The sequence below is a fragment of the Simochromis diagramma genome, unplaced genomic scaffold (genome assembly GCF_900408965.1).
Source record: "Simochromis diagramma unplaced genomic scaffold, fSimDia1.1 OVJJ01000131.1, whole genome shotgun sequence".
NCBI lineage: Eukaryota > Metazoa > Chordata > Actinopteri > Cichliformes > Cichlidae > Simochromis > Simochromis diagramma.
The window spans coordinates 7,239,536-7,253,779 of record NW_024387200.1 but is presented as its reverse complement, the minus strand read 5'-3'; the positions used below and the strand labels follow the sequence as shown (position 1 = coordinate 7,253,779).

At 38.5% G+C, this 14,244-nt stretch overlaps 1 protein-coding gene across 1 annotated transcript in view; it reads right to left on the bottom strand.

Moving 5' to 3' along the window:
* Nucleotides 1–14,244, bottom strand: part of commd10 (COMM domain containing 10) — a 64,803-nt gene that overhangs the window by 46,360 nt on the left and 4,199 nt on the right. The window contains exons 3-5 of the mRNA XM_040050342.1: nt 14,106–14,216; nt 13,632–13,787; nt 10,897–11,007 (exon numbers count right to left, since the gene is read on the bottom strand). Coding sequence (XP_039906276.1) covers nt 10,897–11,007; nt 13,632–13,787; nt 14,106–14,216 — 378 coding nt within the window. The remainder of the gene's footprint in view (nt 1–10,896; nt 11,008–13,631; nt 13,788–14,105; nt 14,217–14,244) is intronic.

Below are 14,244 nucleotides of genomic sequence, written 5' to 3'. Positions count from 1 at the left end.
TCAACAAATACTGTAGCTATGAGAAGAGACAATGAAGTGTTCCCACTTCTTTCCTGTTCTATAGTTAATGCCAAAATACAAAATCTATTTATTGAACACGGCTGGTTGGAAACCTAAAAATGTAAGTATCAAAAGGAAGGAGAAAAACAGGTATTCAGTGTCAGGTCAAGTGTAGTTTTCACTTAAAACCCCAATTTTGAAAACACGGAGATGTTTTGCAAAATGTAAAAAAACGAACAATAAAAAAACCCCAGAATGCAATGATTTGCAAATCTCATAAACTTTTGTCTTATTTACAATAGAACAAAACAATAACAATAATCGGTCATTTTTAAAACTGACGGTCTGTCTACAAACTGTGCAACAATTTCAGAATAAAGCCCCTAAACATAAAATTGAAAATTCTTTGAATAACTTATCGTCTACAGTATAATATCATCAAAGTATTCAGAGAATCTGGAGAAATCTCTGCGCGCAAAAGACAAAGTTAAACAAAAATAGTGGATCCCCGTCACTTCTGGCTTGCACTGTATTAAAAATCAGGCATGATGGAAAACACTGCACGGACTTGATGATTTCTTAAAATGATTCCAGAAATCACTAACTGTGTATACAGTTTGCTGTGCGATCCAAAAAATGCCGGTTAAAGTGCTATCAAGCAAAGAAGAAGTTATATAAGAACATGCTGCTGCCTTCTTTGGGCCAGAGCTCATTTTAAATGAACTGAGGAAAAGTGGAAAACTGTTCTGTGGTCAGATTAATCAAAATTTGAAATTATTTTTGGAAAACATCTCGTCCTCCGTGCTAAAAATTACAGAGAGACCATCTGGCTTGTTATCAGTGCTCAGTTCAAAAGGCTGCATCTCTGATCGTATGGGGGGGTGCATTAATGCCTATGGACCTAGCAGCTTGCACATTTGGAAAGGTGCCATCAGTGCTGAAAGGTATATACAGGTTTTAGAGCAACATATGCTCCCATCCAGACAACATCTCTTGCTTGGAAAGCCTTACATATTTCAGCAAGACAATGATAAACCAAATACTGCCGCTACTACACCACCATGGCTTTGCAGTAGAAGAGGTGGACCTGCAGTCCAGACCTGTCACCAACTAAAATTTCATGCATCATGAAATAAAAAATACAACAAAAAAGACTTGGACATCTTTCCTCTCCCAAAAGTCCAGAAACTGACTTCAGACGTTTACAGGCTGTTAAAAGAAAAGTGGAAGTGACACAATGGTAAATGTGGCCCTTTCCCAACGTTTTGAGACATGCTACTGCCGTCAAAAGTGAAATAACCTTGTTTGTTAAAATGTTCATTTCCTTAGTTTAGACATTTAATATGTTTTTTATGTTCTATTGTAAATAAAATATGAATTTATGAGGTTTGAAAATAAGCACTTTCTGTGATTATTTACCTTTTTACACAGCATTTTTTTGTTTGTTTTTTTGATTGGGGTTATATTTCTTTGTTCTTTAATCACTACACGTCCATGCTACAGTAGCGTTTGGCCTCTTGGTGCAGATGACTATGAAATGAAAATGATTCAAAGCTTTTTCGAGAGCTGTAGGTACATATAGGCACAAAAGAGGTCATTTTAGCCTATTACTAAGTGGTTGCTAGGAAACATGATGACATCATGATCTCTGATATGTACCTTCAGCCACCTAAGATGTACTTGCAACACACAGACAGAGATGTTGTGTATTACAGTACAATACTTGTGTGTATTTAAAATGGCCATTTCTTGTATGGCTTCCTGTTTTTAGACACCATTTGAGATGCTTGATTCATTTTTGTTAAATCAGAAAACAGGTTTTATAGAAAATCGTGTTTATTTGTCCATCTCACAAATGCAACGGATCGCATATGCTTCTGATCAGTCAATACAGCTGTCTGCACAGCAGGAGCAACATTTGGTGTTCCACTGGTGCTTTACAGTTGCAGTCAAGAGCCTAATTGAATCCATATACGTCTATACATGTGTACTGTGTATATATCTATACCCATGGTGCAGGTGAAGCAAATAAATTCCACTCTGAACATATAAAGTAATTTCAAAAGTACTGCTTTATCTTTCAACAGTCAAATACCAGTGTATCATCAAAGAGGGTGGGCATTCAATAAGAAACTGGTGACAATTTGTTGATATAGGCAGAGGGAGCAGTCTTTGCCCTATCATTGCAAGTCAGATGACAGCAGTGTCAGGCTGCAACCCACTCATTATAATCATTATTTCAAGGCAGGCAAAAAGCCTATAGCTCAGATCCTTTCATTGTGATTACATCTCGTCACAGTGTGATGCAAGCCGACAAAGACAGCTCGGAAAACAAAAGAACACAGCGACAAATACAATAGAAACCAGAAGAATAAACATCCAAACCTGTTCCTGATGCGACGATATGTCTACATTACTATCAATATCTGGCATTTGAATAAAGCAAAAACAGCCTTTTCATTCTGCATGCCTATCAGATAACTTTCACTGGAATGAATGGATGTGATTTGGCTCTATGCTTCTGCAATCAGTGCGTCTTGTTTAAACTCAAATAGTTCAGCCAAGTGGCAGAGCATCTTCTCAAAAATAAATGCCAAAAAAAATGAAACGACGAACAGAAAAAACACACACGCACATCTGAAAATGGCACTCTTAAGCATTTCCACCAGCTTCTACAAAATGGCCAACAGATTAACAGGGGATTAATGATTACTTCACAAACTGGGTGTAAAACAAAACAGGCTGAATAACCAAAGAGAAATAAAAGCTGATCACAGGAGTGGGAGATGTGAGAATAAAAGGGCGACGTTAAATCAATGAGATTTAAGTGGAAGTTGCAGTTGGATTTGCAGGGTTGACGGTTCGCCTATCTGGGTGTCAAGCATGTACCGTGGGTGTGCTAAACAACATCCAAACATACCCAAATCCCCCAGGCGCCTTTTAAGAGGCGAAAGAATTTGGGAAGGGGATTGGCTGAGGAAAAGAGGAGTGGAGGTTGGGGAGAGAGCGGGGTGGACAGGAGAGATATAGAGAGTGTGTAATGGGGAGATCGAATCAATGGGTACCCCCGGAGCAAATAGGAGCCATGACATCATCGTATGGCAAGCAGCAAGGAGTGGGGTGGCGAGAAGTTGGGGGGAGAAAGAGAGAGAGAGAGAGCGAGAGAGCGAAGGCAGAGACGAGAGGACCCACAGTCACCCATTCTGCATCTCGGGGCCCATCCACTAGAATGGATAAGAGCTGAACAATGCACTCTGAATGAATGGGATCCCAAATCCCAGAGGAGAAAAACAAATCACCAGTGGGAAAGTGGAAGGGCGAGGGAGAGATGGAGAACGAGACAGAGAGAGATGGAGAGAGAAAGGGAGACCCTTAAAAAGATGTGCACACAAAGCAACAAAGCATCTTGGGACATGTAGAGCAAGGCAAGTAGAGACTGAGACAAAGCTGCTTTTGTCCTTCCCGGCTGGTGGGTGGCTTGGTGTGAAGGATTTGAACGTGGTACCATTTACATCAAAGCTCTCAAATATATTGATTGGGCCATGTAATCCCTCAAATGGAAAAATGAAAAGGTTGGATCTACACCGGATGAGTTGTTTTTTGGGTCTACATGACGACAGCATGTGGGAGGCAAGAATGAGGCCTTACGTAACTTGTCAGGAGGACTTTGAATTGCGTTCAAAGTTTGCCCCGCATCTTCGTGATGCCGGTTTGACAGAGACACGTGAGGCAAGCAGGGATGTTCAGGGAGGCTCTGATCACAGCACCTCCTCGCAGAAGTCAAAAAGGGATGTTTAATTGCGTGCCTCATCACACAGTGTTAATAAATAAAGTCACAGCCTTCACCGAGAGGGCTCAAAACGTGTGCCGAGTGTGTATTGTTGTGTGCTTTCGAGCACAGAGCTTTCATTCCTCCTTCATTACAGCACCGGTGCTATAAGCCAAAACAGAGAAAATAAATTAGGATCACACAACAAAAAAAACTCTTTCATGTTGGATGCCTTGATAAGAAAAACAAGCAGGTTTCCACAAACTACATTTAGTTGTCTTATAGTTTGGAGCTAGCTAGGGACAACTTGACACACAAAAAAAATAATAATACAAATTTATGAGATTCACTCATAAAAAAAAAAATCACAAATAAAAGATAGGAGAGAAAAAAAAAGTAGGTCGTGAAATTTATTTGGGGATCGATAAAAAGGAAAAGTGCTGAAAGTGTGGACTGGAGTAAAACTATGCAAATTTGGAGGAATCAGACAGAATAAGACCCAGAAATGTGAATCAGGAATCAGAAATATGCTCTTTCTGAAAAGAAGCACTTGCCTAGGAATGAGCACAATTAACAGCAAGCTTATTTGATGCTTAGAAACACTCTGCCTACGAGAAAGAAGCCGCTCTTCCGAGTCCAAATTTTATAGAGAGCTGTTTAAACTACCACAGCATCATCCACCATCCTTCAGGAACAGTGACGCAAAACAAGCTCAATTGTTCCCTTTCCAGACGCTACAACAAATGGACTGTTGACTGTTTTACTTTGGTTACAGTTTTGTGTTATACTATAGTGATCTGTTTGTACTCTGTGACATTTAAGAAACAGGTGAGTGCAGTTAAAATGTAAGTGCAGTGAGCGCAGTTTAAATGACAGATGCATTTAAACACGATTTATATAGCAAAAAGCTGAGATTGTGAGGTCTAAAGCGAGTCCAGACACTGAAAAGAGGACCAGAGGAGACACTTGTTAATAAAAATCAAAATCTGTTAGTGGACTGAAATTACCTGGAGTGAAATACTGTATCTCTATGAGATCAGAGGTGCTGACCCTAATCTCTAACCTCTGAACTTCTTTTAATTAAGAAAGTATTTTCTCTACACTTACTCTAGCTACATTTTTCAATCAATTAATTGATTTGTCTACAAACTGTCAGAAACTGCAAAGCAAATATTTGTCATTTTCACTTTATAATTAGAAATTACAAAAACCCCCAAAACAAATTCCTATTATCTTGGGTGACAGACACTTAGAGAAGATCCTCCTCTAGTTTGAGCTTCTCCTCTTCTCTCCTTCATGTGTACATTTGCTTTCCCTCTTATTTATAATGGGGAGGACATCGCTAGGTTTGTTAAAACTGTCTGAGTTTAAAGAAACATTTTATTTTTATCGTTACAAGTTTTTTAGAGTGAGTTTTCCTTAACAGGATTGAGGCTCTAAGGCCAGCAGGGTGTTGTATCAACCAGTCACTTGAGCCCCATAGTGAAATGAAAAACAACAAGACTGAATGAAACAAGTACTTGGGCGGCGTCCAGTGGAAACTCCAGCTCTAGGGGAAAAGCTATTCCCGCTTACAAGTTTTTGATTGAATAGGCCATAGGAAGAACATAAGAAAAATCTGTTGGGAAAAGTCTGGGATTTGTCTCAAAGCTGCATTTAGTACATTTTTTCCCCTTTGAGGCTTAAAAACTCAGAAGAGCTTTGCTTTATCAATTCTCATCAAGTCTGTCTGAAGCTATCAAGCAAAGATATCCTTTGAAGTCGGAGCCAGCATGTAGAGGGTACATTAGCTCACTAGCTCTTACCCCGTGCTTTTGCAGCCTAGCATGTGCACAATAAATATTAAAATCGACAGAGTCTGCCTTGCAAGTGGATGTTCCGTATTATAATTTTCACCCTAGCCTCTGGTCAGCAGGGCAGTGGCTCATCCTAACGCCAAAAGATAGAGACAGACACCAAGAGCGGTAAAGGATTTTAATTTTAAGACATCAGAATTTCCGTTTGATGAATCTATGTTTAGAAAACAAACTTAAGCATCCAAAGGTTTTTTAAACGAATCAGTCTATCCTAAGGTGGTCGCAAGTAGCACCGCTAAAAGGGGTCAAAAGGCTGATTTGTAATATTGTTTTACAAGCTAACAAAAATTTTAAACAAATGCAGGCTGTGCCCACTTGAGTATAGCCACTTGTACTTTCCTCCATGGAATATCTGTCTTTTCATCGAATTATTTATCCGAGCGTTTCAAAACAGAAAAAGATCCAGTGTGCTCCTTTAAATGAGTGAGTGGATATTACATCCTTAGCAGTGCTTAAAGCCTCCTCAAAAAGCCTCCATCAGAAGTGGGTTTTCTCTCTGTCCTATTCCCAAAGCGTTGTGCCGCACAAATTAATAGTGCAACTGATTGACGTGTTTACACTAAGCTGCTTATTCTGTGGCCAAATATTTTGAGTATGACTAATGGCCCTGCAAATGCTTACCTTACATCATATGCTTAAAAGGATCGTTTGATACTGTGTCTTTATTTTTTTTTTTGTCTCATACATATACTTTAGAAATTATGGCTGCCAATACAAAACATGCCCAAAATTTCAAATAATGAAGTTGGAATATGTACAAATAATTCTTGTGCTCTAAAAACTCAGGCTTCACTCTGGTCTAAACACTGAGATTCAGACAATCTTTCTTCTATACGATGTCAAACACAGTTCCTAAATATGATCACAGTCATGGCACAATGAAGGTACACTATCTGTCAATTTAAATGTTTTATACAGGGCATACGTTTTAAAAAAATCTACTCGTACTGGTCTAAAAATTAATTCAGTGCCAACATATGGCACATTACATCACATAAAGCCATTATTTATTTAGTGTGATTAAACAAACCCCGAGATTAAACAAAACCAGCTTCAGCAGAAATAACCTGAATTGTTTGCTGTGTGACTTTAGTCGTTCAATCATTGTGAAGGAATTTTGGCGCGCTCTTTTTTACAGCTTCAGTTTATTGAGGTCATTTGTTTCCCCACAGCTCTCTTAAGGTCCTGGCACAGCACTTAAGTCAGGATGAGGTCTTGACTTTGACCGGACAACTGCAACACCTTGACTATTTCGTTTTTCAGCCATTCTGTTGCCGGTATGCTTGGCATGATTGTCCTGTACCAAAACAAAACATTGCCTAGCTTCAGCTGTCGGACAGATGGCCTCACATTAGACAGAGGAGTTCATGGTCGACTCAGTGACTATGAGGTTGCTGTGGCTGCAGAACAAACCAAAATCGTCACACCTCCAACACCATGCTTGACAACTACTTGATTTAATAAACAGTACATGGCTGCTACTTACCCTCATAACTCCTGTGAAAGCATTAACTTTACTTAGTTTTTCACACTGTCTGGTTTGCATTCAAATCCTTTGCTTTTGAGAGGCAGCCAGTGTTTCCGCACCTCAGAGATAAATAAGATAAATAAAGATGTGAATAATGCAGAGTTCCTGCAGTTTAGTTCAAGAATAATCCACTTTAATGTTTTACTTTCAGCGCCCTTTTTTATCTTTGCCTTTCTTTTATCTATTATTGAAATATTCTCCTCTTGCATGTTTGCTTTCTGTGAGCTGTGTCTTTTTACAAATTCAATAATCACAGAAAAATAATGATATCTTGTTAAATACTTTGTGGCCCAGTCATGGTGTGATCATGAAAACATATGGCTAAAAAAAGATCTCACTTCCTCAAGTTTTCAACACTTACGTTTTTGTCTCTGCTGCTGTACAAAATTGTGCCATCTGGTTTGTTGGCATGTTGGTTTGTTGTACTAGAGATGCAAATACATAAATTTATGAAACTAAGAATCTTGTTTTTTTTGTCAATTTCTTTCATTCATAACCTACCGGCATATTTGAAGATTTTCAAAAAGTTTTGCACCGAAGGATAAAGTCAGTAACTTGGAGAATGAAAGGGAGATGTCCATTTGGTGCTACAAACTCAAGCAGTCCAGTATGCATACAGCAGATGCTGGGTAGAAAGCCAGTATCTGTTTTACACATCATTATTTCTCTAAAGGCAAAAGTCTCACAAACAACACACCTCTGACATAAAATGGAAAAAACTATGCATTTATATCTCAAGGTCTATGCAGCTGGAAATGTTTAATCGGGTTATCTGCAGTCTAGCTAGCATGCCAACAAAAACCTTCTCGAAATACAGATAAAAGCAGACATTCCTGTTTCTCAGAAGCTCAGAAACACTTCCTGTCGTAAAGTCGCATGCCATACACACGACTATTAAGAGGACTTCACATAGCCTAATGCAAACTGCATAAAAAATTTCAGCAAATTCTCACTCTCATCTTTCAGTTGCCGTTCTCGAGTTTTCTTTGTAGTCTTTTCTCTATTGTTTGTCCTTGCTATCACCTTCTGCTGCATCCTGATCTTCTCCCTTCCATCATCTGCTCACATCAAGTTTTCCCCCAAACTTTTCTTTCCTTTTGACAGCAGATCAATCAAGTCATTTTTCTGTCTCAGCCCCCTCCCCACTGGGATAACAATGCAACAGGTCTTGCGTCATACCTTCACTGAACGAGGCCAATCTCACCGGTCCTTATGAGGGTAAACTAGAGCTCTCACTCCTGAAATATTAAGGAGTGCATGAGAAGACATTTATGCCTTGTGCCGATGTACTGCAGTGCTTCCTCGGTTTTCATATCTGAAACAGCAACTTTTCACCAAACCCGATACAAATTCAGTTATGAGGAAAATATCATCTCACATGGGTGAGGTCACACAATTATTGAAACAGAAACTATAATCCATAAATTCCGTGTTGGTCCACACACTTTAGAGACGGAGGGTGTTATGAAGATCTTCCCCTGATATTATATACTTCAATAAAACACAGAAACAAATATAAAAATCCACTCCACTCACTTTTAATTTCAAGTATGCCTTCTAACATCTTATCCACTCCACTGCAGATACACTGTACGTCACATATAGTTTGGAGAATGAGATATGAAGCCCCCTGGCAGTCCTCCTCCTCAGGAAGAGTGCTAATGAAGTAGGAGGCCAGTCGGATGAGAGAGTCTTACTCTCCACTTAGGTTCCGAGCAATCAATAAAACACAAAGTGCCACTGTTGCCATCCCCTTACACATCTTTTGCTTTCTGTTCTTGATCCCAATTTTCTTCAGTATTTCTATCCTCTTTAATTGTTTTACTTGTTTTCACTCCCTCTCTCACCTTTATATTTCAATATTTCTGTCCTTGTCACCTCTTAATTCTCTGCTTTCTTCCATTTGCTGTTTTCCCTTCCCCTCGCCATTAGACAGCCAGCAGTGACGGTGCTATAAATCTGTGCTGTAATTAGTATGACACTTGCAGCAGAATTTCATTTCTGTTCACAACTAATTTACTTCTCTGTCATTGCAGTGTTTTGACATCTCAAAAGTTTTACTGAGGGATTCTCAGAGTTTGGAAGCAAACAAACTTACTGTCAAGAAACTCTAATCAGAAAGCACCAATGGAAATTTAAAAGAAAAGTGCACGCTCAAAGTACCTTAATACAAACTTAAACGAGGAATCTTATCCATCTCAGACACTTCACTGCCCCTGAGGGCTGCTTACCAAACTGTGAGGCAACAGTGCCCCCTGTAGGTCAACGGTGAACGTGCACCTCAATGATGTTCAGTGAAGTTGATCCCTTTACACTTTTAACCAGCCTTGTTTTAGCCCCCCAGCTATCTCCTCCCACAAGGGAAATTGTGTAAGTGGATTTAAATAAATTAATACCTCTTCTGCAAAGCCTAGGGAGAACACAGAAGAAAACCACAAAAAAATAAAATAACGTACTGCTGTTGCATTCACAAAGATAAAGCAAAACACATATTTTTTTCTGGCTAACGCCTATAGGGCCGCATTTAAGATGACAGCAATTTGAATATGTCATGCCTAATTCTACGTTTAGACTGAGCCGACATTCTCTAGGGTCTGAATACAAAGCAGTGTGCGAGAAAGACACTTGACTAGTCAGCTGGAACACCACTATCCAGGCTGTGGGGATAATCAGTCTCACCATTCTGAGACAAAAACTGCTTTACAAGAAATCGTTCAAGTGCCCAAAGGCCAAAAATCAATTTTTAGTATCTGTGCCAACAAACAAAAGTCATGTGCAACACTCATAGTCGGCAGAATACATTTCAAGTATTTCTCAAAAAAAATAAAATAAAATAAAATAAAATCAACAACATTTCACTAAGTATGTGTTCATGTTTGAGGCTGAGCTTGTTAGGAGAATTAAATCATTAAGACTCAAGAAAATGTTTCAATTAAATCTCAAACTTCAAAGGTTGAAAATCATTTAATGTTAAAAAGACACTGTCTTTTGAGTTCTGATTGCTTCCACTGCAGCTACAGAGCTCTACCTCTCCCAGTGGAAAAAGAATAAATGAGTGAGGGAGGCTCATGAGGTCTCAGTTATCAGAGTAAGTACATGGTTTTAGCTAATTGGGATCCAAACAAACTCTGAATAAAAATAAATAGAAACAGGAAAATGCTTTGATAGAAAACAAAAAGTCAAAACAATATGTAGCTCATGCTTCTTGGCGTTTTCCTTTAGAAGAACAAATATTTAAGGTTAATTAGATTGCTGCTTAATTATTTGTCCTACTATTTGTGGGTAAAATTTGCCTATTAAGAATCTTAATGAAGAAACTCACTAGTGACCTCAATAAGGCAGGCGCCGAGACTAAATCATATTCCAACAGAGCTTAGATGCTGGGCATTCAAACAATTCAGTGCTGGTAACAAAACAATGCCCCAACACACTGACCAATTTCAACCACACAATAAGTCTCTCAAGAGAACAAAAGGACCCACGAGGTTTCTGATAACAAGCTCCCTGATCTCTGATCCATACACTACAGTTACCCTGGAGCTAGATGCAAGTCTACCTCTGGGTCAAGACAGAGACCAGAGGGATTAGCAAAAGAACAGAGAAAGACTGATGGTGCCTCTTAATTGACATTTACAAAGAACAGCTCTGTGATCAAAGTGCACAATAAGACTTGGAGCAAATAGGATGTTTACAATAGATAAGTAAAGCTATAAGAAAAGCAGACTGTCTGTATGTGTCCATACCTCAGAGTCTTCACCCTGAAGCCCCAGCTGGAGGACGGCACTGGGAGACTTCAGTCTGGCATGGCTGGACTGAGCCATCTGCAGGTTCAACTGCCAGCCAACATACTCCAGCTGAAACACACAAACAGAGTTTTAGAATTAACATAACCGTAAAAATAAAGCCTCACACTTCAGTTTAATAACTGCCTCAGGCAGCTTTTCAAAGACTTAAAAAAGTGTTTTTCCCCATAAAATAATTGCTATTTTATTATTACTTCTGCCTCATCCTCATTATCTTGGTACTTTTGACCTGATTTTTTATTATCCTTCATTTCCTTCTCATTGTTTTTCCCTCTTTTTTTTTTTTTTTACTGTTTTATGTTTCCAAAGCACTTGTTAGTCAAATTAATCAGCATTGCACTTTTTTTTTTCCAAAGTAGTTATTACTAATTTAGACTTTTCAATATTTCATCTGTTCGTGTTAACATTTTGCCATATTGCTTTGTTACAAGGACAAAGGAAAACTGAAAACTGTTTTATTTGCTGCATGGCCACATTTGTGTAGACTTTTACTTTATCCCTTCATCCAAACTTTTCTCCAACAAAAGTGAAAAAAAGACGGTCTGCGTGATGTGATGTGAACTTGTAAAACTTGCAGTGTCTCCTTATACCAACCTCACCAATTCCCCCACCTGCTTGGCTGATTTAATGACAGACACTTCACCAGTCAGCTGAAGCAGTGTGATAGATTAGCAGCGGTGAGTCAAGGTGGGGCAGTTAAGTGTTTTATGATGCAGGGAGAGGCCATAATAATAAACCATGTGTGACTTATTGGTTGTGGATGCATCACAGCACAGGTGTGAGGTGGGGAAGGACTGAAATACGTTTATTTATACTGCAGAAACATTCAAATTAGCAGGAATAAACATTACAACTCTGCGGTCGTTGGTCTTTAAGTTTCTTTACATGTAAAGGAATAAATCTGAATACATTTAATAAACACCTGCATATTTTATTATCTTGCATAAGATAGGTCAAAATAAATGAGCATTCTAATAGTACAGTACATAGGCATTGCTTTCTAACACATTTCTGCTTTTTCTGCTTGATCGTCGGTCAGTTTGCTCATTTTTAGATAAAAAAAAACAGGGAATGAAAGGAACTGTCCCGACAACCTCACGTGAAGGAAAAATTCTTAATTCTTAATTAAAACAGCAAATAGCCCATTCAATCACACAACAGCCAGTAGCAAGCATAGAGATTAACTTGAGGTCCTGTTCCCACATGTGTGATATTTATATTATTTTGGTATTTAGTTCTCACAACTATTTAGATCGCTGGGGTGATGCGGTCTGTGATTATTTGTAAGACCGTTGCTCGTTTTTGCTGTGCATTCAAAAAACTATTTACTTAATTTGTCAATCATGACACACACACGTATATTTGACACGAGCACTGAGCTTACAGCTACATCTCGCAGTTATTTTCCTTATTGATTCATCTGCTGATTGTTTTGTCATTTGCTCTGTAAAATGCCAGAACACAGGGGAAAATGTCATTTATAATTGCCCAAGGTGGGATCTTCAAATGTCAGCTTTTTGTCCAACCAACCAAAGATATTGCATTTACAATTGTGATATTATCAGTGAAGAAAAAAAAAGAACCAAGTCCTGATATTCCAGAGGCTGAACTCTACAAATTCTTTGATACGCGCAATTAATTGCTTAATCAAAAGCGATGCCAGTTAACGTTCAGTTGGTTGACTAATACTTGTAGCTTTATTTTTCACACCCAGTTTTGATATTGAGCAAGAAATAAGAAATTTATGGCTTTATGTTCAATGAGCATGTGGCAGAAATGACAAGATGCCTGCTGAATAGAAATGGTGTGTATGAATATGAGACTCAATTTAATCTCAAATGTGCATGTGAGACAAAACATATTAATTTAATTATTACAGTATTAGTATAATTATGACTCTATTCTCAAGGATCAATAGCTGTCACATCCTTCCATGTATAAATTCATTAGGGAGCGAGGGGAAGATTTGCCAGACACGAGCAGGTGAGACATATAAATGTCTGACAACAGCATAATGTGACTGATGTGTACATGCTGAGTATTTATTCCGCGTTTGATCTTAATTCCCTCGTCTCTGAAAGGAATGCTGTTTGAAGTGTCGCTCTTTAATCAAGTTATAGAGCGAAACAAGTTTAGAAATTAATGAAACAACTTGTGTGAGCTTTGAAAGAAGTCTTTGTAATCCATATGGCTGGAAAGAATTCACATAAAAGCAGGTCAGTCTTAATGTGGACAGTCTGATGCTTATTTTCAATTCAGTATCACATTATGAATTCAATAGAACTCGGCTCGCGAAAAAATAAAATAGAACGGGCGGCTTTGGGTTTCAAAGACATTATAGCAGGTGTAGTCAAAGTTCAGGTATATCAACACTAATAATGTTCCCAAAAAAATATTACACTGTGTACTGTGTTGCTTGCTTTTACTGTTCCTCCACAGACTTACTGCAACTGAAATTTCTCATTTACACCAGCACAGGCACAACTGGTGCATGAATGACAAGAATAACTGGTTTACAAGCAATGTAGTTTCTGCATCAGTGGTAAAACTCCTGTTTGGATATATTGTTTGTAAAACATAAATAACAAACTGTAAAGGGTTTGCTGTGTATATTCTGCTAAATAAAAATAAGCAGTCTGATGCTAACGAGGACAAAAAAAACCCTTAGACTGTACCTTCTTCGGGGCAAACAAATTACATTTCAGTTTCTCCACCAGTTCGGGTCCAGTAGTTGCCCAGGTCTGAGAGAACACCTCAGCCTTCTCTGGGGTTAGATGGACCATCTCCAGCTGTTGTTGCAAAGAGGCTGGCTTTACATTATGATACACTGCCTAGTAAAAGTGATGAGAGAAGAGGACAGGATGTGTTAATCAGCATCAAATGTATTCATTTATATCGGGTTATTGTGCAGTTACAGTTATAAAAGAACAATCCATTCAATCTAATACCAAACACAACATTGGAAATACAACTACTCGCAACACAACAGTGACCCCAGGTGGAGAAATAGGCTCACTGTGTGATTCAAAAGCTACAGTACACACTCCATGCCAATCTCCTCATATTAAGATATTTAGAAAATATGCAAAATGTGCATCATTTGAGTCACTTTTTATGTGCACTGCAGGAAAAACAATGTGACCACTCACTTGCTCTAATATAAAAGCAGAAGTTTCCAAGACTAGGTTGAGAGCATTTTTATCCAATGAGAGAGCAGCCTGGAGTTTTTCCTCCTCTTCCTCACTGAACGTCCGCTCTCCCTGTGTAGAAAAAAATCCAATGTAATGT